General features: G+C 39.4%; 1 protein-coding gene across 1 annotated transcript in view; it reads left to right on the plus strand.

Moving 5' to 3' along the window:
- Positions 1–1,376: 1,376 nt before the first annotated feature.
- PCLO (piccolo presynaptic cytomatrix protein) overlaps positions 1,377–26,458 on the plus strand; it is a 325,495-nt gene continuing 300,413 nt past the window's right edge. The window contains exons 1-3 of the mRNA XM_059471746.1: positions 1,377–1,618; positions 8,288–9,542; positions 20,763–22,157. Of these exons, the coding sequence (XP_059327729.1) occupies positions 1,377–1,618; positions 8,288–9,542; positions 20,763–22,157 (2,892 nt within the window). The remainder of the gene's footprint in view (positions 1,619–8,287; positions 9,543–20,762; positions 22,158–26,458) is intronic.

Raw genomic sequence — 26,458 nt, forward strand, 5'->3', positions numbered from 1 at the left:
CACAAGAGAACTACCACACAGTTTGACAAATGTGGCCAGTACCCTTCCTGGGAAAGTTACAGAGTAAGTCCTCTTAGAAGCCATGTCCAAGCAGACAAAAGACAGGAAGGTTATTAAAAACAGACAGCATGTGTTTAACCTCAGGCAAATCACTCCATCAGGCTTTCAGCATGATCAACTATAACATCCTTATAGCCAAATTAGTGAGACCTGTACAGTGGATGAAAAAGAGGACTGAACTATCGGGCTCAAACCAGCTGCAGTTTTTTGCATCACATCCAACTGCTGGTGTGTTACTATTTGTATCTTTCTGACTAATGGTATGTGATGTCTCTGCTACTGATGTGAGCAAGGCATAGAATACATTCTCTGCAAATCTCAGCTGGGAGAGAAGTAGGTACACTAAAGAGCAGGGCCACTCTGCTCCATCCAGGTGGGAAGATGAGCTGGCAGGAACACCTTGAAGTTGAAGAATGGCGAGCAGACCATTCTGTATCTGGGAAGGAGTGCACCAGGAGAGCTGTCCCAAAAGCAGCTTTGCAGCAAACATCCAGGTGAAATGCATTCCAGCAGTATGTGGTTTTGATGAAGAACACCATAGTCAGACTGGCATTCCTCTGCCACCTCAAGTGTGGCTGGAAGGTTGGAGAAGGTTGTTCTCCTCAATATATTCAGCAGTTGTGAAACTGCATTAAGAGTTCAGTGTCCAGTTTGGGACTAATTGGTCCTGGAATAACACTGATATGGTGGAGACAGTCATCACGATGGTAGTCCAGTACTGAAACACAGACCAAGGCAAACTGTAAAATCCCTATCGACAGGGGCATTCAAAACTGTGCTGTTCAGGGCATGGAGCAATCCGACCTCATTGACTCTACCCTGAAGGGGTTTCTTGGATGGGGTGTCCTCCAGACGCGTTTTCCATCCCCTCTTATTTTGCTTCGGGCGAGCGACGCTCCTTCAAGCTTTACCCGCACACCGTTGTACGCGGAGGGAAGGCGAGCGGGAGGCAGCAGCGCCCGCAGGGCTGCCCGCGGCTCGGCTCCCGCTCGGTCCCTCACGGCGCGGCGGGAGCGCGGGCCGGGGGCGGCGGTGCCTTTAAAGGCCGGGGCGCGGGGCGGGCCCGGAGCGCGGGGGGAGCCGCCCGCCCGGAGCATGCGCGGCGCGGGGCGGCGGAGCTCGGCGGGCGGCAGCGCCGCACTCCCCCGGCAGCCGCGGCGGCGGCCAGCGAGCCCAGCCCGGCCCGGCGCTGCCGCCGCGCGGGGCCGTGGTGGCGGCCGCCGAGCCCTGATTGATCGCCCGCGGGGCAGCGGGGCTGCGAGCCGCCCCCCAGCCCGCTCTGCGCCCGGCGGGAGAGGCGGCGAGCCGCGGCGGCCATGGGCAACGAGGCGAGCCTGGAAGGAGGCGAAGGGCTGGGCGCCTTCCCCGAAGGGGCGGCGGCGGCCGGGGATGGCGGCGGCTCCGCGGCCCCCTTGCAGAGCCTGGTCCCGGCCGGGGTGGAGGCGGACCTGAGCCAGCTGAGCGAGGAGGAGAGGAGGCAGATCGCCGCTGTCATGTCAAGGGCGCAGGGGCTGCCCAGAGGGAACCTCGCCGGCGCGGAGCCGCCTCCCATGCAAAGGCATGCACGGAAAATCTCCCTTCTCCCGCTCCTCCCTTCCCCCTTCTCCGTCTCCTCGCGGTGGGGCGGGGGGCGAGTGGCAATTCGAGCTGGGCCCGCCGCACCCGGAGCCGGCGTTCCATTTTGCTGGCAGAGGGAGGGAAGGGGTGGCCGCACGGGCGCGGACACCAGGACGGAGCCCGCACCCTCTGGCTCTCCCCACTACAGCGGTCTCTGATAATAGCGGCGGTCCCCGGTTCCGTGGGCTGCGCCCTCCTTTCCTGCCTTGCACTGATCTGGAGCACGGGCAGTTTGTGTGTCGGGGCGGGGAGAGATGTGCAGACACCGTTGTGGTTTTCTGTGTGCGGGCGTGTGCTTCACGGGGCTGGATGCCCCACAGCTCTGCTAGCAGCCAGGGAAGCGGATGGGTTCTGCAAGCGTCTGGAGAGAGAATCTTGTTGAATCTTCCAAGGCTTTTGGGCATAATACATTTGCTGGCCATTACTCTGGCAATTCTGAACCTCTACAACTATCATTCGGCTTCATTAAATAGTCATGGATTGAGGAGGTCTGTTTCAGCCTATTTTTTCACCCTTGTTTTTCTTCTTTTTTTTTTTTTTTTCCCCTATATTAGTTGGGAGGGAAGAGGCTAAATAGATTAAATTGCTTGCCATTTATTCATGGTATTCACCATGGTATTCACCATTCTGGAGAGTCATGACTTTACCTCATTGTGCTTTTGCGAAGGCTGGGGTAATTTCCTTCCCCGTTCTTTGCCTGCCTCTCAGCGAATTCTCAGCCCGACGTGCAACAAGCCCGCTCCCCGCCCGGCTCTTCGGGGCTGCCGCTGTCCGTGGTTCTGAACCACGGCCCTGCCCGCTCCCGTGTCGCTGTCCTCGGTCCTGAACCCATCCTGGCCCATCCCCGTGCGGTCCTGAACCCAGCCTGGCCCATCCCCGTGTCGCTGTCCTCGGTCCTGAACCCAGCCTGGCCCATCCCCGTGTCGCTGTCCTCGGTCCTGAACCCATCCTGGCCCATCCCCGTGTCGCTGTCCTCGGTCCTGAACCCATCCTGGCCCATCCCCGTGTCGCTGTCCTCGGTCCTGAACCCATCCTGGCCCATCCCCGTGTCGCTGTCCTCGGTCCTGAACCCCTAAACGCCCCGACCCCATGTCGCTGTCCTCGGTTCTGAACCCTCTCCTGGCCCGGCCCCGTGCCGCTGTCCTCCGTCCTGAACCCCATTCCTGGCCCGGCCCATCACCCGAGGCCGGCGCCTCTGTTGCTCTCCGACTCCGGGGCTGGGTGTGTTGTTTGTCTTGAAGGAGGAAGCTGAAAGGAGCCACCTCGAGTGTTTCACGGTGCATTGACCTCACCCCACCGTACATGCATATTCAGTTTATATAATGTCAGGTTTATATAAGTGAATTCTAGAAGAGAGGCAAGGAGGGTGGGACTAAATTAATTCTTGGGCAATTATTGGAGTCACTGAGATTATACCTGAGATGATGGTCTCCATTTTTTGAAACTGGAAGTCAAATCTTCATGTCTTGCCTAATTATTGATCAGGCATTAGCACTGTATGTAAAATAAAATTTTCCATTCAATTTAGATCTCTGCGCAGCTTCTGTTGTTAATGAGAAACATTAATGAGAAAAAGAAATATTCTTTAGTTCCATGAAACTAAACTCAAAATTCCCTTTTGTATAATCATCTACGAACAAACACTCAAGTACTTTGAAACTTACTTTTTACTGGAACAATACCATGAAAAAATAAAGATAAATGTTCTTGGAAGTCATTAGATTAGGCTGAACTCATTGCAATGTGAATATATCTGCATTTATAAATGGCTGCTTTCCTGCAAACATATTTATTTCAGAAGCTACTTTGATCTTGTTAGCATACCATACTTCCACCCCTATTTAAAGTAAGGGGACTCTAAATTTGTGAATTACAGCTTTTTACCTTGCGTCAGAATGTTAGCTTTGACTATTATAGCACTTCCCATCATAGTATCTTCATGCCTCTCCACTGTAATGAAGTTACTACTTTTCTTGTCTCTTGGTTTGTGGCTTTATTTGCTCCTCTTGCTCTTTGCTTTCTTTGCTGTTGAGAGCTACCAAGAATGTTTGCAGTAATTATCAAGAACCTGATACAAACAAAACCCTTGGAGTAAGACTCTCCTAAGGATTACAGATCACCCTCTTCCAGACTAAAACTGGAAATAGTTTTTTTTTTCTTTTTTTCTTTCCAGTCCAAATGTTAAGTGACAGAGTGTGATCAAAGGAGGAATTCTGGCTTTCAGTCTGTATAGCTTTGCATTTTGGCAGTGTCCTTATTGTAGCATCTGTTAATTTTTAACATATTAAGTGGATTCTTCCTCTGTGATTTCCATTCTAACATTAGAGTCTATCAATTATTTTCTATTCTAAATGCTCTCATTGCTGCTTCCAAAATAACCCTAAAGTGTACAAATTCCTTATGATTGCTAGTACTCTAAGGTAATATTTTTTGCAAATACAGGCTTTTTAATAGTAAGTAATATATGTGCCAGGTAATATAGTTGCACATTTACCACCTTAATATGAAAGCTGTACATTCTAGAACTTCTGTAGGCTTTGAGCTTTTAAGTCTTGTGAATTGCAATATATGCATTTAGATCTAGAGCACCTAAAGTGAACTGTCTAATAATTGTCCTATTATTTAAAAAAAAAAATAAAAATGAGAGTTTAATTCTCAAGGTTCCAGTAAGATGTTTAGGATCTGTGGAAATCTTTCTATCCACTTTCAATTATCTGTCTTCAGAAAATTCATGGTTGGGAAATTTCTCTGAAACAAGCAGAGTCAATTTGTAAGCAAGTTCCATTTGTTCTAGCTTCATCAAATGACTCTGTAACTGTGCCAGTGTTCACTTCCTGAGGAATTACACTATATTTGAAAGGATTAGATGGCCAGCTGAATATATGATCATCTAATACAGCTGCTTGGGTTTTTTGGTCATTTTTTTCCCAGTTCAATAAGTTGGTCAGAATAGATATAAATAAAATAAATTTTTCTGGATTTTGATAAGAAATGCTAAGAAGTCTTGCTGAGTCGCACTTGCTGAGTCGCACTTCTGAAGTATATTTATGGTGTATTTTCTAGAAGAACTATATATATTTTTAAAAAGTTAGCCACTGGAGGATGCATAAATTCGTACATATATTTTCTGTAGATATGAAAAAAATTAACTACCTTTGAGTTGCATTGTTACTGCATTTGTCTTTGAAACTATTAATACTGATGAATGGGGAAAAGACACGCCTTCTTAACAGGTGCTTGTAGTTATGGAATTGAAGAACTGGACTAATAGTCCTTTTGTTAAATCTCTGCTCACTCCAAAGTAAGCTTTGATTGGGCTCTAATATGTAAATGAATAGAGATGAGTTCCATGAGTCAAGACCAAAGTGAGAGGAAACACAGCAGCACAAAGAAAAGCATTATGTGAGGAAGAACTAAATTATTTTGTATGTTGGGTCTGGTTTGAAGGCTTTTTTATAATTCAAAAGATTTGAAAGCTAGAAAATTGTTGTCAAGATTTAGTTTGAGGTTTCTGATTCTCCAGTTCAATTCTCCAGTATCGGTTTGTAGTTCATTGTAAAATGGTTGTAGAAGAGAAGACTTCAACTTGGGTACCTCAAGCTGAATGAAACAAGTCCAGGCTTCTGACAGAGGTAGCATTTCTCAAGAAGCTTGTCCTTTCAAGGCTTTTTCTTCCACTAGTTAATCACGCGCTGTCTCCATTGCTTAGAAACATTGGTATGTACAAAGGCAAGACAAGTCAGCTCTTCAGAATATACCTATAGCCTTGAAGAGAATCACCTGAGTTTTTTTCCTAGATTCATAGGCTTTAATCTCATTTCAAAGCCTGATATCTGATCAGGTGGAAATTTATGGAACACATCATTTGATAAAAATGCAAGCTGGAGCAAAATTCCACTCCAATCCAGTTATTTTTCTTGCTAATTTCCAAGTTGAATTTTTAAAAATGGTTGGGTTTTTTTTGCTTTGGTTTTTGTTTGGGATTCCCCCGTCCCCCTCTTCTGTTCTACCTTCACATTGTAAGGTTTGGGCATGGTACCCTATTTCTGGACCTGAATTTCAATAGCACAGTTGATTTTTTTCTTCCCCCCGCCCTTTTCACTCTTATTGTTGAATAAAGCCTTCCAAGAGTTTGAACGTTTACAAACATGAATGCTGGAGGTGTTCCACTAGTTGAAATGGACTAGTAGAAATGTTTTTCTATGGTAAACAGTGCCTCTTCAGATAAACCTAGAGTGCTTATCTAAATAATGAGAAACAGAACTGCAGGTAGACCTACCTTGCTAATCAGACTATAATGTCGGAACCCTAGTTACTGGCAAATTTTGATTTTCTGTGCTGATTTTGTTGACACCTTCAAGAAAACACTACATTTGACCTGAGGCCATAGAGAAAACTTCCAAAATTAAGTAATAGAACTAGGATTATGAGTGTGTAGTTTGAATAGAAGTGTATAATATCACATAGTAGAAATTTTTAAATTTAAAATTTTAGAGTATAGTAATATATTAAAAATAAGGCTTCTTGAGCAGAAGGTTGTCCTTCTTCACCTTCTTCTTCACAAGTTTGTGTAACATTATATATTTAGATTAAAAAATCTGCATTGCAGGGCACAGATAGTTATTGAGTTAAAAATAAAAATAATTTAAGTGTTAGTTCTTAATGAAAGAGTTTATCCTTAAGAAATCTTATAGAGAGAGAGATATCGTTCCATTTATTTTTAGTTTGTTAAAGTAAAATACTCTGAAACTCACAGTTTGTAAAACTGTAACATAAATAAAAACTAATAAACATCTAAGTCCAAACAAAAAAAAATACCATCTAACACATTTAACCCCAAACCTAACAAAAAAAGTTAAAACTCAACAGTATAAAACTGCTCTTTTAGTAAGTAAAAATGCCAAATATTTGAAAGAATTAGATTATCTTTGGGCTTTTCTGAACTATCCTCTTTATTAATTAATCAATGTTGACTGATGCCAGTGGAAAAACACCTGCTCACTTGAGTGGGTTGCACATTAGGGTCATAAGCTTCCAAATATTGTGGTCAATAAGTTTATAGGAGTAGGAAAGAATAAATGGAATTGTGGAAGGTTGGGAATAGTTTGTCCTTAACAAGTATTGCTTGAGGAAATTTTTACTAATTTTTAATAATTTTTAATTAACAGAAAAAGTCAGAGATAAATTATGAGAAATCCTGTGTTGTGAGAATTACACAGAAAAGTCTAGCACTTAGCTTTGTCCTTTTGTATTGCCATTGCTAGCCACGTAATGGAAACTAAACACTAATCAGAAATACTGCTAAACTCATGGTGACATTAGCAATGTAAAAGATATTTTTTAATGTGGCTATTGTAGATGGTTCTGCAGACTTCTGAAAAAAGACTCTTTAAATTGTGCATTTATTTGTTTATTAGTCAAGGAACGTAGTTAAATCTAACAAGTGATTGTTTCTTTTGCTCATGAATACCCCAAAAAAATGTCATGTCTGGCAAACTAGGATCACAGCTGATGGGTTCTCTCAAAGTAAAAAAGTGAAAAATTTATATTTGCAACATTTCTGTGACACTGAAGAGAACCCAGTATCTTCCAGCAGAAGCTCAGTGGTAACACTGAATAGAATATTTTATTACATCCCTGAGCATTGGCAGCAATGCAACAATATTATAATATTGTTGGGCAACAATATTATTTCCTGTGCTACAGCCAAGTATAGCAACAAGTGAAATACTATGCCATATATAAAGCCATGATCTTGATATGGGTTCCTACATTCCTAGTTTCATTTTCTCCTGTATGAACATACAGCAAAATATTGTTGCATGGATTTTTCCCAGTTCTCTCATGTAATGAGGTGATGTTCTTTTTAACACTGGTCAGTGTGAATTGTTCAGATGATGTTGAGAAGAATTATGGTAGCTATTGCAAAGAAGGAAAAAAGAAGGTTCAAAGCTAACTGTGAACTGAAATCTGTTTTATTTAATGGAGAACTCTTCTGATTTGTGAGTAGATGGGTGCCAAAATAAATACTTTACAAAGAAGAAGAATACTTTTAAACGTACATGAATTTTAGGAGTTTAAATCACTGCTGCATATTGAATTGTAAATATATATTCAAATTTTGTAGAAGTATCCAGAAAACAAGTACTTAAGCATATTGTGTTGTGCTTTTTTTTTTGGTATGGCTCTACTGTGATCTTCTAAGTTTGACACCTCTGTTTCTTTTAGTCTTCTATCTCCCTGTTTTTCATGTCCCGAGGATCAGGGTGTAGAGTTAATAATTTGTATATAGGTATAATATGAAGTTCTAGCTTCGATCTCTTCAGAATTCTGAACAAAAGGATATCTGGTTAAATATTGTTGTATTAGATTATTTTCTAAAGAATAAAACAATTTATGACTGAATACCTGTATAAGCCTTTAAAGAATAGTGATTATTTAAATACTTTTCACATGCACCTTATTATAAGCCTTGGTCTTTAAAATGCTTAGGCACTGAGAAACTTCACATTGCTACCAGTGAACTTCCAGGGCTACTGATCCATCTTATTTTATCTAATTTTTCTTGTATCGTGCATTATTTTAATCTTATTACATTTTCTCTTTGCAGACATCCTGAACTTGATACAAGCCGCCATCCCAGACAACCAGGTAAGCCTCCAGATCCAGGACCACCAGGTTTAAGTAAAAGCAGAACAGTAGATGCGCTGAAGACAGAACAACGGGCGCCTGGACGGAGCCCTTCTACTCTCAGCCTACGGGAATCAAAGTCCAGGACTGATTTCAAAGAAGATCAGAAGCCAAGTATGATGCCCAGTTTTCTCTCAGAAGCCAATCCATTGAGCGCAGTCACTTCAGTTGTGAACAAATTCAATCCTTTCGATTTGATATCGGATTCAGATACAACTCATGAAGAAGCCGGTAGGAAACAAAAAGCTGCCCCAAAAGAGCAAGGGAAACCTGAGGAGCAGAGGAGTCCTGCGAAACATCCAGCTCAGCCACAGTCTCCAAAGCCAGCTGTTCAACAACAAGGACCTGCCAGACCTACTGTCCAACAAACTGAGTCTTCCAAGCCAGGGCCACAGCAGCAGCAGCCTGGGGGACCAAAGCAAGTTCAGAAACCAGGCCATGGCCAACCAGCAGATGCTAAGCAAGAGCAAGCGAAACAACCACCCCAGCCGAGAGGACCACAGAAATCTCAGCCACAACCATCAGAACCAACAAAACCCATTCAACAGCAAACTTCTGCAAAACCTTCATCAGGCCCAACAAAACCATCCCCACAGCAACCAGACAGCACTAAAGTGACGTCCCAAACAGCACCTCCCACAAAACCATCACCGCAGCAGCCAGGACCTGCCAAACAACCATCGCAGCAGCCTGCACGGCAAGGAGGTCCTGTCAAACCATCTCCCCAGCAGACAGGGCCTCCAAAACAGCCTTCTCAGCAACCTGGACCTGAAAAGCCATCTTCTCAGCAAACAGGACCTGCAAAACAGCCACCTCAGCCTGGATCTGGGAAGCCACCTCCGCAGCAAACAGGGCTTGTAAAACAAGTGCCACCCCAGGCAGGGCCTACGAAACCACCTTCTCAGACTGCAGGGCCCACAAAAGCCCCAGCACAACAAGCAGGACCTACAAAACCCCCTGGCCAGCAACCAGGGCCTGAAAAGCCCCCACAGCAAATGCAAGCTGGTGCAAGTCAATCCACTGAGTCTGCCCCAAAGAAAACCCTCTGCCCTCTTTGTACAACCACGGAGCTGCTGCTGCACACTCCTGAAAAGGCCAACTACAACACGTGCACCCAGTGTCACACTGTGGTCTGCAGCCTGTGTGGATTCAATCCTAATCCTCATATCACAGAGGTGAGTAATTTTCAAACTGATGTTCACTAAGAATTCAGTTTGCCCTGGTTGTGTTGAAAAATCAGATGTACCACTGTGATAATTTAGCAAGTTCAGTAAAAAAATTATATTTCAGATAACTGCTTATGAGTAAAACAGGGTGAAACTGGAGGAAAAAGAAGAAGGTAATGGTTCTCTGCTCATACAGATTTAGAAATGTGTTCTCATCTCTTTATATAAAAAAAGGAGAGACCCTAGTGTGACTTTTGTCTCATTTTGATTGTTCTTAATGACCTGGTGTCTATGTTTATAATCTGACCACAATACTCATGTGCAAATACATTTATAGATAAATAATCTTTTCTGCTATAAGAACTAACTAAAAAAAAAAATCAGTCTTCATAGCTCCAATGTGTGACTTAGGAAAGGATGTGGAGTGTGGAGTGGATTTGCTTTACAACTGTGCCAGTGTTCAGTTATGTTAGTTGAAAGCCTGAGTCATGAATTTGCCTTGGTGCTACGTGGGTTATTTCATTCTTGTGGGATGTTAAGATCTCTGTGGACTATTTCTAACCTTGATTACCATTCTTGCTGTAATTCTATAACATAAAAATGGAATAGAAAGCAATATTAGGGCTTCAAATGAATTTATTTTAACCTGATGTTTGTGGTAGCTTGATTTATTGCTTTTACATATCCTTTATTGCTCTGCATGGGAATAAGGCTTTATGTGACTGTTTGCTCAGCTTCTTGTACATCCTGATATGCTACTTTTAAATTTGCAAAGTAATTGGGGTTTGTTTTCAGTACCAACACTTTTATCAATTTATGGAAATTCAAAGAGAGTGGACCTGGCGCCAAAGGCTAACTAGTGATAATCAGAATGGATATTTGGAAAACTTTTTTTTTTTTTTATCTTGCTGTGGTATTAATTTAGCTGATTTGAGATGAACATAGGAAGAAGTACAGGCTACTACTGTATTTTGAACCTGATAGATAATACCTGTATCTTTACAATTAAATCAAAGAATTTCTTGAGCTGGAAAGGTGCTCTGGATATGGTGTAGTCTAAACTTCTGCTCAATGTAGTGTCACCTAAAGCAGGTTTAGCCAGTGTTGAATATCTTTAAGGATGGAGCCTGGTAACCTTTCTGGGAAACCTGTGTACACATTGTGTATCACAATGATTTAAGGCCATTGATAGCTGCTGGTTTTCTTTCCAGCACATATTTATTTGTGGCTACCTGGTAAAAAACAGCAGACTTTTTGCATCCAGCAATATGATATTTTTTGGGTTTTTTGTTAAAATTGAAAATTTAAGACTGAAAGAGTAATAACAGTAACCACTGGTAGCACTTTGCTTGGTTTAGGAGTGTGATGTCTTCTTTGAGTTTAGGGAAACTGAGGATTGAGATAGCTGGCAGTGAAGCCTGGACTGGGAAAGGAGTGACCTGAACATCTGTGTGCAGAAACTTCAGAGCATCTGCAGCTAAGCAGGTGTCAATATTTCAGGGTCTACACGAGGAAAAGTCATTGTGGACTGTTAGTGTAAAAAAAATATATATATAACAGGCAAGAAACGTGACATATTGATATTAAAGTCAACAAGGAAGTTTTATTGCAAACCTTTGCCTTCAAACTATGCCAATGTTTTTAGGCCAGAACTTCTTACATTTATTTGTCAGTGCTGAGTTTTTTCATGTCTGTAGTGTGCTCTTGGAGTCTCTTGAAGTCCCAAGTTTGTCTTCTTTTTAAAGCTCCAGATTTCCTGTGGAATTGGTCAACAACTTTGGTGTGTTCAAATGAAACAGATTTTGAGAGAGAGTTTATGTAAGATTTCCAAGTATTTGGAAATTCTGTGAATAACTACTAGTTTTTGAAGTGGGTACTCAGTAAGTGTGAAATTCAGGACTTTTAGACAATAAATACAGCTGCATTTAAGACTAACTGATTGCATACATATGTAAAAGCAAATTTGAATTTCATATTAGACATTGAAATAAACACAGGATATGCATTTATTTCATGATAAAATCATTTCAGAAAATGAAGGTATTGGACATCTAATTTATTCAGCTATTAGTTCCAATCTCCTGACTCCCACTCAGGCTTTTCTCATTTGCTCAGTTTTGCATCACCAGCTGTCTTGCTGAAACTTCATTGTGGGTGTCCTGCTCCAGTCTGCCATTGAAGTGTGACAAAAATCACACCTGACTTTATTACTGAACATTGGGATCAAAGTCAGTAGAACCTGCTCCAGCATGGACAAAAAACTCGCTCATTTCAGCTGCCAAGATTCTCACTTGAGTTATTATCAAGTTTTCCTTTTACTTTCTGTTTCTTTTAAGTATTTAGCTTATTAACAAAAGTTCCTGATTACTTTTTTACATTAATTTACCCACTTCTTCCCAACTAGCAGGAACATCATGGATTGTGACTTGGCTGTCAGTTTTCTTGCTTATGGTGCAATTTTTTTCTTTTCACTTCTTGTATTTTAACTTCTCCTGAAGTATTATTGACCAAAATTCTGTCTTACCCATGCACCTAGTGACTTTACTCTTTTACTTTAGCTATTTTTTTTTTGTCATGTTTCATGATTCTGGAATCCTCCATTTAGCTTTTCCCACGTCCTGTATAACTACTGATTTCATTGATTATGTTAAACACATTACTTATGGGGAAGCAATAATTTCAAACTGGATGTGGGGAGTGGAAGGCATTTATTTAGAAAAACAAAAAAAAGACTTTTGTTCTCTAAAATTTTCCCTTTGTGCAGCTTCTGGAATTGCTTTCCTAAGACAGTCTCCTTACAAGTTTCTTACAAGGTAGCTCAGTCTCCAAAACTAATCAAGTGAATAATTTTCCCAATGGAGATCTTTCTAAATTTCTGTGTTCTATATTTCTAGCTGATACTGAAAAGAATTTTACAAGCTTGAAAAACTGGCTTAGGAAGTAGATTGCATGCATTGTAAAACCATTATAAAATGCAGATAAAAAAATTTAATTCATTTTATTAATTTAAACCTCCATTTAAAATTCAGTAGTACATGCACTCTGTCTGTTTTAACTCACTAGAGAGAACTCTGTAACTAAGAGCAGAAAGTGATACCTGTATTGCCACAAGGTCAGACCCCTTGAACTGTTTCTCTGAACCTTCTGACATTGCAGTCCTCCTGGGGAAGAAGGATGGTTGGTGTCTTGCTTTTGTACAGCAGTCTGGAGAGAACAGGCATCACACATAAGCGTTCAGTAACATATGTCTCTCTAATCTGTCTAGGTATTCATACTCCACTCATCACCATGGCACATGACTGCCTAGCAACAGTTGCATAAAGTAATGGAAAAAATTATATAAGCAGGTTTGAGGACTGGTACTCAATTCCATTTGCCTCTTATGTACATCAGAACCTTGTAGGAAGTGTATCTTTTACTATGTGGTGACTTATTTTTGTAATTTTTTACCATTTTATTTTCCCAAACCCACTCCCATGAGCCATTGGCAACAGAAAGCAGCACTTCCCAGAAAAAGATTCAGCCCATTAGAGCATTCAAGTAGGAGTAGGCTTTCTGAAAATGAACAAAGGCATCTTGAGGAAAAAAGGCAAAAAGCACGAACTGCTATAGTTAAATCTAAATTAGCGCATACGCTCAGCAGCTGGAGTAGATTTTCATTCCCTGTGAGCTAGTTATTGGAAGATGCATGCAAAACAGACTGAGAAGGGTTTAAAGGGTAATAACAAAGTCATTATATTCTTTATGATGGTCATCTGTCGAGCTGGTGATCAAGTGGAGTGTCAGAGCTGTGAACGTTGGACCCTTGGCTGTGTGTGGAGCCCCCCTGGGATGTGTGTCTGTGCACACGGGGATGCCTGTCTTCTTGGGGGTTTTTGAGGAGGGATTATTCTACATGAATTTTATATACATTAGATCATCCATTGTTCTGGAGTTCTTTAAAGAGAACATTTGAAATCAATCTTGAGGCCAGGTATAATTTTATACATAGATACTTAATGAAAATTGTACGTTCAAATAATGGGAAGCTGTGTATTGATGCAGGACTTTTTTGCTATCCAAAAGTTTTTCTGGGTGGAGATAAAGTGAATTCTTAAAAATATTTTATGGTTTCTGATTTTTTTTTTCCAAATAATGTGTCTGTACCAAAGCTGACTTATTAATAATGGAAAAAAGAGGAGGGATAAAAATTCCAAGAGGAGGAATCAGAAAAACCAAACAGTTGACTATCTCAAAGTGGAGTGTATGGTTTCTGATCAAGTTGAACTTTTTAATGGATTACACATTTATTTTTCAATTCAATATGAAAACTTTTAAACTCCGTCTGAAATATTTTCTTTTTTGTTATTGTAATTTTTTGGGGGAGAGGGCATGTCTATTTTTTAAACTTTTTTTTGATAGGATAGAAATTTTCCATATCAATTATGCTACATATTATTGCCTTGATTTATTTTTTTGCTTTCTTTCTCCCTCTCTTTATATTTACAATCATATCACAAGATTTGATTTAAAGATATAATATTTTAGTTCAAATCCTTATAATTATTTTTGGTATTTGTATTTGTTTGTATTAAAATCCTGCAGCTCTAAATCTCCTAAACATATTTGGGCATTAAGTAAGATCAGTAATTAAACAGAATTTAAACAGTCAGAAAGGCATTAATTTTTGTTATTTTCATTATTATTAGGTTGCATAGGGAGAACAATATATGATAATTTAAAATAAGGAAGATGAATATAATTCTTGTGAATCCAAGTAATTTTTGCTTATACTTACAATAAAATTAATAGAAATTACTCTATTAAATCTTTGTTGATTACATGACAGTAAAGGAAGCTGTTGATTGAAGTATTCCCTGTGGCTTTCAGTCTAGACCCTGCTGTGTTTTAGCAGTACATGGGAACCAAAATGCAACTTGGACTGGAAATTATATATAAACGAGAATAAAACTGCCATCACTGTGGGTAGTGACATGCAATAAAGTCTTAAGTGTTTTGATATCAGGGAAAATAGCTTTGAGTTTGTACACCCTATGTGAACTTGGTGGGGTGGATATAAGGGTTATATAAGTAAAGCAGAAAAAAAATAGAAAAAAAAATCAAAGACCTAAATATAATTATCAGCTGTTATAGCCATCATAAGTTGTATAGAAATGAGTTTAAAAAAACTCCAGCAAATCCCAAGACTTTTAAACATTTTTCAAAGTAGTTATTTAAATACCAGCTCTTAACTGTGTTGAAATGAGGTGAAAAGAGTTGGGTAAAACTGATGGACTTTAGTCTGGGTTCAAATTGATCATAGATCAGATGCAAACAAGACTTGTTTAGTTGCCATTTAAAAGCCATAAAAGTGTGAAATATTTGCTGTAGTACAAAGAGTACTTGGGATCTTCCAGTGTTACTAACACTGCAATTTCTATGCAAATGGGGATTATTCACAATTTTTGTGATGAATTGAAGTTAGCATAGTTCCTATAGTTCTGCCCCTAGCCACAACTTCTGCACAGACATTTGGGAAAATTGTAAAGGTCCTCAAGAAGAAGGGTTATGGAAGTACAGGATACTGTTTCTCTCCATGGAATATTCTTAAACAAATTCCCACATTGTTTCTGTCTTAGAGGAAGGCTGTGTGCCTACAGTTCTGCTTTACTTTAAGGATTAGATGTAGAAATAGCAGTGATGCCTTGTGGTTTTTTCTTTCTTTTTTTTTTCCTTCTCTTTACATAAGGAGCAGAACATAGAGGCAAACCCCCTTTGTATAAGGAATAGTGTCCCAATAATTTAATTGAGCAATATTCTACAATATGTTGGAGTGTTTTCTCATTAGTCCAGAAAGCTGGCCTGTACAGTTTTTAACACAAGTAAATAATAAATTAATCTGCATAGCTAAAGATGTCAACTGCAGTCAGCCATCTGTGCCAGTATTGCTGTTGCTCAGCAACTGTAATTTACTACTATGTGAGGCCATGTGATGTGGGATGGTGTTTGCTGGGCAGGCAGCACAGCCCAGCCCTGCTCTCACCAGACAGCTTAATCCTTTCCATGATTCTCTCAGTGCAGCTCAGATGAACTTTGTTAACCTCTTCTTTGCCACTCTCTTGATTTGCAGTTAGATTTATTTTGTCAATCATTCGTGTTTCTGGCATATTAAATCTCAGTGCAGTTGATGAAAGCAATGAGCGTTTGTTGCATTACTGCATGATGCAGTGCACTGAGCTGTGTTTAAATGTCTTTTCCCTTGCTATGTGCATGAGGCAGCTTAATCATATCCTTGGCTATAAAAACCTGGTTTTTAGATATCCTGAGATACTGACATTCAAAAAAAATTTCAAAAGGTTGTGTTCATGATTTTGCTTTATGATTCTAATTACATAAGCTATAGAATAATAGTTCCCCCAACATTCATAATTCATATACAAACTATAGATTTTTGTATTGATAATTTACGTAGAGTAGTGGAGTATGTTTTAAGATTATGCTAACTGCATAATATAATTAATTCTGTAGTGTTCAGTAGGTTTAGAACAGCTAAGTAACATTTAGAAATGGTTTTTCAATATGTCTATTTACAAAGTTTGCACCAGCATTGGTTTAGCACCAAGCTACAGAGCTTGTAACCATTGCTGTGGTTTGTGGAAGGATACCCATAGACCATGCTGCTGGCTAGAATCTGGTGTCTGGTTTGTGAGCATCTTGAGTCTGTTCTCTGGAAAACTCATCATGTATCTGAAGGGAAGGTCAATATGTATTTTGTAGTGATGGTGTATTTGCCTGAAATGAGGATCGGTTGCATACTGTGTACAATTGCTAAATGTTTGGTTTTGAGTAATTACTTTGAACAGTTGAGAACTTATTAATAAAGGAATGGTGTAGAAGAAAAGACTTTGTCTCCAGGATTGCACAAGCTTCTTTAGAAGACATTCTAACTTGTATGTTGATGTACCAATTTAATTTGGTTTGTGATAGTTGTTTTTGGTTTTTTTTCATAACAGGATTTTCTGATTTAGCTTCTTGTCTTAGAGTATTCCACCACACTGCATGAAGCTGCATAAAATCACGTGCTTGAGCGCTTTATTTTTCATGTTTCTCACATCATCTTGGTAAAATTGTCTGCTAAGGGCCAAATCTGGATTCGTCACTGCTCTTTAATATTGTCAGAGACCAAATAAGTTAATGTGTTTTCAAACTAGAAGCTGATTTTGTCAATAAAGCTTTGGAGATGAGCAGTGTCAGCAATTTTACATACCTGTGGTAATGTAAAGGGATGTTAATATTTTATGTATATTTTAAGTTCTTTTTCATAGCAACAAATGACTGTTCTAAATGAGAATGAGACCCATTGACTTGAAATGTAGCTCTGCTCTGAACAAGGACTGTTAACATAGCTTTTGAGAGCCACATTCATATAGTGTGCCAGTAATTTTGGTATGCAATATGTGCAGTCTGCAAGTCAAAATTTATTTCTCATGTACTTCTGGAATCATAGAATCAAGATAGATTCTCTTCCTCCTCTACATCATCTGCAGGGATAGAAATTAAGCATGCCAGGCAATGCACTTGGTGACAGCTTTCCTGTTGCTTTTGATGTGTCTGTGTTGTTAGAACAAATCTCAACAGTTTTTGAAGAAAGGAACAGACACTGAATTGCCTTCAACTTGTTTGGGATAGGGAGAAGGACTGAACTATAGTTGCTGTTTGTTACTGGTGTCAACTGTTAGCTTGCCTTTCTTTATGCATTCATAATCTGTGAAATGTAGTGTTTTAATTTTCTTCAAAGTAATTCTCCATGGACGTTGTTAGTAAAATACCAAATAAATTCATTTGGTGCTTCAAACTAGAAGAGTTGATGCAACGGTTGATAAATATATAAAATACATTTTAATTACTTTTTTGTTGTTCTGAGAGCATATAGTTTCTAAAGCAGTTAGAAAACAAAGCAGCAATTTTCTTTGAGTTTAAATCTGAACAAAAATGCTGCATGGAATCTGCCAGGTTTACTGTCCTAGTTATGGCACTTATTGGTAGGGGTCTCAGAATGAAGAAAATCACAGATTTCTTCTAGAAATAAGACCCAGCTCCCACCCCTATATATTGGTGTAAAAAGCAGACAGCTTGGGTTTCTCACCATCAAAGAGGAATCTCTGTCACAGACAGGAACAGTGAAAGCTCAAAAGTTCTTCTGGAAACTTTTGCTTTTTAATCCCACATAATGATATTAGAAATGTGGAGAAAGAAACTACGAGGTCACAGAACTTCTGCCTAGGAACACCTGTAAGGACAGAGAAACATTTGCATTTAAGTTATCTGCAGCAGTGCTAAGTTTTACTTCATCTGTAATAGTGTGTAAGAGCATCTGTATTTAATGGAGGCCCATTCCTGTCAAAATTTATGGAAAATCTCTGTAATTCTGGTAGAAAAAACAGGAAGTGTTTGATAGAAAACTATATCACATAGCACATTTCATTTTGAACTCCTGCTGTTCCAATCACAGGACTATAGTTTGTGCAGTTTTGTATTTGTTTGAAGATGTGTGTAACCTATAATGACTTGAGCGTTTTGGCACTTAATTCCTCCCACTAAAGTGCATGGGAGGAATTTTATGTTTAAACCAGAAAGATGTAAAAAATAATACAGTGAAGTGAAACTTTGTATATTTTTCATTTTTAAGTTCAGCTGTAGGAGTTGCAAATTCGGTTTTGGTTTTGGAGGTTTCAGTTTCATACCAAGAATGCACATGTGTGTATATGTATAATTTTTTTAATAATAACAAGGAAAAAATTAGTGGTTGAGGGTTAAGCTTTTGTCTTCTGCACAAGGTTGTTTTGAAATCTGTAGCATAAAAGTAATGGTTGTTTGGACTCCAAGTAGATAACAGAAACAGAATGGACAAGCTGCAGATTGAAGACAAACCTAAATGCTTATAAGTACAATTTCTTTCTGGAAACCTTAAATGTAATAATTATTAAAATGACTCATTGCATAGCCCAACCAACTCTGCAGCTTCTTCATTTGAGGCTTTGAAGGTATCATTGTGACTTAAATTTAGATTTCCTGGAGGCTGAATGAGGACAGGGAGGCACCTGTTATTGCCACGGTGTAAAAAGAAGCAGAAGCAGTGAATCCCTATGGAACGCAACTTTTCCAAATATCTGTAGGAATCCTTTGAATAGGGGGAAAAGCCATTCCTTGCTTAGGTCCATTAAAAAACTCCTCACAGGATCATGTCTTTCTCCACTGTAGAGCAGAGCAAACCTCCCTAATATAAGAAATCTTAGTTACTTTGCCAAAGCCAGACAACTGTGGCAGCCTGGTCTTTGATTACACTTAAGCCCTAGAAAACCCTTAAGGATTAATCCAGAAATGGTATTAGTATGTATCTAATTAAATTATGTTACTAATATCTAAAATCAGGTAAGGGAAGCGATCATTAAGCAAACAAAATGGGAGTTAAGCTAAATGTAATCCTTGCTCAAGTCCTCTGTACAGGTCTGAACTTAATTCCTTTCATAACTCAAAGCAGAGTTTAAACATGTGTTTCAGGTTTTTTTCAGTTGTTTTCACTTTTTAACAATCATTTGTTATATGGTTTGCCAGTAGAACAGAGAATTGTTTAAACAGTCTAAAAAAATTGCACTGAAAATGGAAGATAAGTGCAACCTTATTATGAATGGAACTTTACAGCTGAGGCCAAAATATGTCATTGCTTTGTGAAGCTGCTAGTAATAGTGAACTTATATTCCAGAGTGTGTGTTTATATCATGTTTATCAGAATAATTCAAATAACTGTGTTTTAGGCAGCTGCATCCAACTCTTAATTTTTGCTGCTGCAAAAACACAAGGCTGGCAAGGCACACCAAAGTAATGAATTCACTGCCTCAGTCCATGATATCAGAACTCCTTTCTTCCAGTGAGCTCTGATATTACACAGACAAAATCTTTCTTTGCATGTAGTGCCTCTGGATTTGTTCCATGGTGAATAGTAGAGATTTCATAGCATCACAGAATCATTTATGTTGTAAAAGATCTCTAAGACCATCAAGTCCTGAGTGAGAAACAGCATCCAGGAATCTTCACCCTTAAGGGAAAAGAGATTTATGTTGTGTGTTCTCCTACTTGCCGTTCCCTCTGTTGCAGTGGTGCTGTAGCTGGCACTCTGAGTTTCACACAAGGACTAAAGAATAGGAGAAGAGCTAAAGGTGACCTGGTTACATATCTGTTTGCAGGTGGAGGCCCACGAGACTCTCTACCATATTGAATGGCATTTTTGCTGCCTATAATGTTTCTGCTAGTGATGGAAAGTGTGGAAAGTAGCACGTGACCACATGTTTTAGGCAATTTGATCCTTTCTCAGATGGGGAAGCTGGGCTTATCAGAAATATGGTTTCCCTCTCATATAACACTGCTTGGGAATGATAAAAATGTTTTAAAATTGTGAGGTACTATAGTTGATGAGAAACATACATTATTTGCATTACTCCTTCTTCTCTGTATGACAAGAGGGCCCTGTTGTATAGAGTAATTACCCTAGAACCTTCTACTATCCAAGGAGTTGGGAAACTTTATTATGGCTCTTAAATACCATCAAGACTCAGGCAAAGCTTATCACTGATTTTAGATGAACACTTACCCCCTGAAATTGGTGGTAATTCACAAGTCTGTGTTACACCATTTAAACATCTCTGTGGCTAATTCATTGGACACATATGTGCTGCCAATACCTGTGCTCTGTAATTTAAACCATTACCAAAAGTATAAGCTGCATTAAGAGCTTGATAGATGTATGCTTAAAGATAATTATGCATTTACTGTGTTTTAATAATTCTGATTATTGTTTTCTGTCAGCAGACTTGATGTGTTAAACTATTTTAGCAGTATTTGTCATTATTCTGGCAAATCATTGCTGTAAATGAATCACTGGGTCCCATGAAATTCCAATGCGTTTTTTTCATTCTGATGGGTTTTTATCCTCCAGTATTCATCTGTGTGTAAACTGAATGTGAAGCCATTAGAATCATGGGCTCAGTGATAGCTTGACTCACAGTGATGTGGAGAAGAATGAAAATAACCAGCTGTGCATGTTAATTGCAAAACATTATTAGTGGTATTTCTCCCTTTTTACACAGAATTTTAAAATATTGGAGCAAGTCCTATAGTAGAATAACTTATTATTATGTTTTTTTATTAACTTTGTCTTATCTTAATTATAATTGCCTTTTTTTTTTTCCCCAGATCAGCGAATGGCTCTGTTTAAACTGCCAGATGCAAAGAACGTTAGGAGGTGACCTAGGGCCAGGTCATGGTCCTGGGCCACAGCCACTTGCACCCAAACAGAAGACACCCATTCCACCTTCAACAGCTAAACCATCTCCCCAGCCACAGCCTGTTCAAAAGAAAGATGTAACTCCAAAACCTGATCCCTCACAGTCAGCAGATTTGAAAAAACCTCCTCCACAGAAAAAGCAAACACCCTTGCCTGGGTCTCCTCCTGTAAAATCAAAACAACCCCGTGCAGAACCCACTGAGATTTCCCAGCAGACAGATGCCACCCCAAAATCTGATCAAGTCAAGCCAACACAGGCTGAAGATAAGCAAAAACAACCCAGTGTACAGAAGCCCACAGCAGACACTGTATCTACCTCTGTAGCACCAGAGCAGAAGCAGGATTTGGCAGGCCCCAGACCACCAACTCAACAGAAAGTGGCAGACTCCCCAAAGCCTGAGCTTGCAAAGCCATCCCAGGACACACATCCAGCTGGGGATAAACCAGATTCCAAACCTGTTCCACAAGTGTCCAGACAGAAGTCAGATCCCAAGCTTGCAGCTCAGCCTGGGGCTAGACCAGATGCTAAAGCTCAAAGGCCTGTTGAGCCAACGCAAACAAAAGATGATCCTAAAAAGTTACCAACAAAAGCAGCCCCAAAGCCTGATACAAAACCAGCTCCCAAGGGCCCACAGGCAGGGACAGGAGCCAAGCCAGGTCCAGCACAGCCAGCACCTCAGCCCCAGCCACCTCAGAAAACCCCAGAGCAATCAAGGCGCTTCAGCCTTAACCTGGGAGGCATCACTGATACCCCTAAGCCCCAGCCTACAACACCACAAGAAACAGTTACTGGGAAACTCTTTGGATTTGGAGCTTCTTTCTTCAGCCAGGCCTCAAATTTGATTTCCACAGCGGGTCAGACAGGGTCTCAGCCATCGGGCCCCCCTCCACCTGCTCCTGCAGCGAAGCAGCCCCAGCCTCCACCACAGCCTGCAGCCCCTCAAGCAGCCCCCAAAGAGGCTGCTCAGGCTCAGCCTCCTCCAAAAGCTGCTCCTGTAAAGAAAGAAGCCAAGCCTCCTGAAAAATCAGAGCCATCCAAAGTGGATAGTGCTTTAACGAAAGGATCTGATTTAGAAAAGAAACCTGGTTTGGCTAAAGATAGCAAGCCTCAAGCTGCTGAAGCTAAGAAACCCGATGGGCTGTCGAAACCAGAGAAAGCTAGCCAACCTGAAATGTCTTGTCCCCTTTGTAAAACTGCACTAAATATTGGTTCTAAGGATCCCCCCAACTTTAACACCTGCACTGAGTGCAAGAAAGTTGTGTGCAATCTCTGTGGATTTAACCCAATGCCACACATAGCTGAGGTAAGGTGATGGAGTCTATATTTGCCTTGTATTCCTACCTACAGGTTCCCTGTGCTATGGAAACATAAATAGCTGGTTTTTAGCTATTGAATTTTTAAGAAATTTTATTGAACCTTTCATTATCTGAAGTCTTTTAAAATTAAGTATTTGTGTTGTATGAAACTTTGTCACTTGTCAGCACTGATGAATTTTTGGCGTATTAAGGAGGTCTTGTAGAGGTGGTTGCTAGGGCTTTAAGACATAAGCAGATGTGGTTATAAACTCCTTTGAAACTGGGGCTACTATGACACAGCAAACTACTGTATTTTGTCTGTTATAAGCTTTTTCTTATACTTCAGTGTTGTCTCCTAATGTGTGCTTCTTTAACCAGTACCTCTGATCTAAAAAACTCTTGAATGAAGAAGTGTGTTAGTGTTTAATTATTGCCCTTCCCTCCTGTTAATACATGATAAATTCATTCTATTAATCTCATTCTGGCTCTGGAGTCTTTGCATATGCTGATGCATTCATTAGGAAGGTTGAAGTTTGAGTGATATCTGTGTGGTGAAAGATGTAATTTTTTGGCAAGAACAATACAAGGCTTAGAAAGGAACTTCATTCACTAAAAACTGTAACTTTGAAAGTGCTTTTTTTGTGATTGCCTGAGACAGCTAATCATATTTAAAAAAAGAATTACACAACTTATTTTCAACAGTTTCCTCACATTGCATGTTTTTATCTTTCTCCAATTTTTTTTTTTTACAAAGGGATTAGTAACCTTATACTAGCTTAATGGAAAGGTGGAGGTACATCTTATTTGCCCTATAAATCTGGCAAGTTTAATTCAACAGAAGTAGACTAACTAAAAATACTTGTGAGTGGTTGAAATGTTTAAGTTGGTCTGTGCAGCACATGAGGACTGTGGCAGTTGGTGTTCTGTCTTTGAAATCTGAATGAATAAATGACAAATGACTGCCAGGGTTAAAGGATATCATATCTTTGTCTTAAGGTGAGAATAAATGTGGGAAGAAATAGCATATAGCAGGGAAAATATTGCTTATGATGTTTGCACATGCCTTTCTTTGTGTATTATTTTCTGGAATATACTATCATTAGAGAGGTCTTTTTCCTAATATAATAAGCACATTTTATCCAACACATGAATATGTTGTCTAATGTATTTGTGGTCATTTAGGTCAAAAAGAAATGTCTGAAAATGCAGGAAGAAGATTGATCAGGGATTGAAAACTGGAGTTCAATTGATTTGTAACATTGTTTATGCACTGAATACCATCAAACACATATACTCCATCATTATCCAACTCTGGGAATACAGACACACAATTATATGGATTTAATTGTGAAAAATGGTTGCAACTTTCTCTAGGGGCTTTCTGGTATGCATACACAGAGTACCATGGAAACAAGATGTGTCTGTTCTGGTGAAACCTTGCTCATATGACAGCTACTCAAGTCCTGGTGCATGACTTGTCCTCAGTGTTGGCTTAGTTGTGATGGTGTGGGACTGCCTTGTGGTGTGCAGACATGTTACCTTGGTTTCTTCTGGTTAAGATGAAAAGGCTGGTACTCTGTTTCTGTTTTTCCATCACTGTTTTTTTAGAAGATTCCCTCTGTTTCTGCTCTTTAGAATATCCAGAGCTTGAAATATGAATGATTTTCCTTAGTTTGACTTCCTCATGCCTTTCTTTGTTTCTCTTTTGGCTCCTGCTTGCACATTATTCTTCCTTGTACTACACATTTCCACCTCTGTCCACATTTTCTGTCTTGCCTTCTTTTTCCCACTTACTTTTGCTAGAAAGTGGCAATGTACTTCTCCTTCACAACAGGAGGTGGTTTGCGTGGCTGAGAGCATCCTGACTTTCCTTTTCATGAAGATTGGACAGGCAGAACAGGGAGCTCATAGTTTCATCTCCCAATGTACTGTGTAAATAAGGTATTTATGGCCAGATAGCAGTTCTGTCCCTGGATGCACAGTATATAGTGTATACCTTTTACATGACAGAACCATGATGATGAGCAAATAGCTTATGCTCACTTCATACTCTTTTTGTCCACCAAATTCTTCTAATGTGTTCAGTACTGTCTTGGAGGTTTTATTTACTTGTCTCTTTCTTTGGGAGTTAGGAAGGAGAAATAGAAATGCTTTTTAAAATCAATCTTTCTAGTGGTTCTCTACCTAGTTCTTTTATTCCTATACTGTGCATTCAGATACAACATGTAATTCCAGAAGCTATATGCTATCTTGGCCCCAGAAGTGATTTTGAATGAACAAATATACTGCATCTTAAACAAAATCTTAGTTTTGCTTTGGGTCTGCAGCTGAATCACAGTTATTCTGACTGTTGCTTAAGTGTTGTCTACATTTTGTTCCCTCAGTAATGGCTGCAAATGAGTGGAGTTTTATTGACTGAGTGATGGCTGAACTCTTGTTGCCAACAAAGCTTGTTATTAGGCTACATGATAAGGATCAGTCCAATGGAACAGGGAAGCCAGTGTTTCATTGCCAAATTCAGAGGAGCATCTAAACCCCATGGGCACTTCTACCTTAAGATCTCTCAGCAGGGAATTTTTTCCAGCCAATGTACTGTTGTGCTGCAGACTGGGCTGAGAGTACTTTTAGGGGAAGAAAGTGCTTTCTTACAGTGGCAGTTGTTTGTTCTTGCCTGTATGTGACAGAAATAACTATGAAAAAAGTCTTTAAGCTGCTGCAAAGAGTCAGTCCTCTAATAACCCCTCTACTGCAGAAAATATAACTAGACTCTTACCTAGTCAAAATCAGCAATATGCTATTTACTTCAGTGAAATTGTTTTGATTTGTGCAAGCAGAGAATTAGGCCAGAATACATTTTCTTAAAATGAGCTGATTGTTCTTTTTCTCCCTGATTTGTTGCTACAACAGTCAAACAGTTATTTACTTAAATGGTAATTTATCCATGATGCAAACAGCCACAAATGATTAAATAAATGACACTTGATAGATTTCAGAGACCCACAGGACCATGGGAGCCCTGGTGCATTAGCAGCCTCCTTATTCTGCCATTTGCTCAATGGGGAGGAGAACTGTTTACCAGCTCTGTAATTAGCTTTCCAGCTCAGGTAGTGGGAAGCAGCTCTATTTTTAGTAACAAAGCACAAGATAACAACTGCTGAAGCCAGAAATGAAATGTGTGGCAACGACCATTTTGTGCATTTAAAACTCAGTGAACTGTTCAGAATATTAAGCAGGAGCAGAGATGGTTGTCTATAATGTAATTAAATATGTTGAGGTCAGGAATGTAGAACCTGTAATAAATTAAGGCAGTAATAAAATGGAAAAAAAAAAGTAATGGTTTAAAAGCTAAACTAAGGAAAAATAAGACCATCCAGATTTTTAGATTCTATGTGGGCAGTATGAAGGATAACATCTTAATAGAATCATGTTATGAACAGAAAGAGTTGAAAATGTGAAGTGTGTATATGTGACCATGCTAATGGATTTAATTTAATAGAAATACCAGGAGAACGACAGAAGCACTTTTTAGTCTGCTGATAGCTATAAAATTACCTGGAAAAGCACTGGGAAGTAAAGAATGCTCCATGTGTGAAATAAATTACTGGGGCTACAGAAAGGAGAGCAAAGTTTGGAATGATGCTGAAGGACAGGGAGAAGTGGGGAAAGGCAGAAGAGACATCATATCTCTGACTTGGTAAGGATTTGTTGTTTAAAAAAGATATAATCTGTTAGAGATATGATCAGAATACATAATATAAACAATTTCAGAGTGATATTTCTTAATATGTTTATTATGACACATGTATTCTGTATGAAATTATTTTGTCTTTGTGGATATGATAACAGGAATCTATAAAGCTTGATGGTTTCTGTCCAATATATATTCTTATATATCTCTGTTTTATAAATAGGTGTATAACTTGCCAAAAGAATTTACATGTTTTTCTGATAACTCATTTTACCACTCCTACTTATTAGATTTAAGCAAATAATTTTTCTTGTTCCCACAGACTATGGAGAAAAGGAAAAGAAAAAATATAAATGATTTTTTTCTTTAAAGTAAGCACAGTGTCATTATTAAACTCCATATCATAACCAGGTGAAAAATTAGTACCTTACTCTTCCAGTATGAACTTCTAGAAGTAGCAGTAAATAGCATTTTGGAACTAATATAAGCCTTTCTGGAGATGAAGGGTGGTGTCATGTACCTGGACACATCTTGGGTTTTTCTACCTCCTCCCAAAATCCTGCAGAAAGGCAACTGGCATGGGTGGGTGAGCAACCAGTGTAAATAATTCTGCTAGATTCT

Source organism: Ammospiza nelsoni, chromosome 5 (genome assembly GCF_027579445.1).
Source record: "Ammospiza nelsoni isolate bAmmNel1 chromosome 5, bAmmNel1.pri, whole genome shotgun sequence".
NCBI classification, from domain to species: Eukaryota; Metazoa; Chordata; class Aves; order Passeriformes; family Passerellidae; genus Ammospiza; species Ammospiza nelsoni.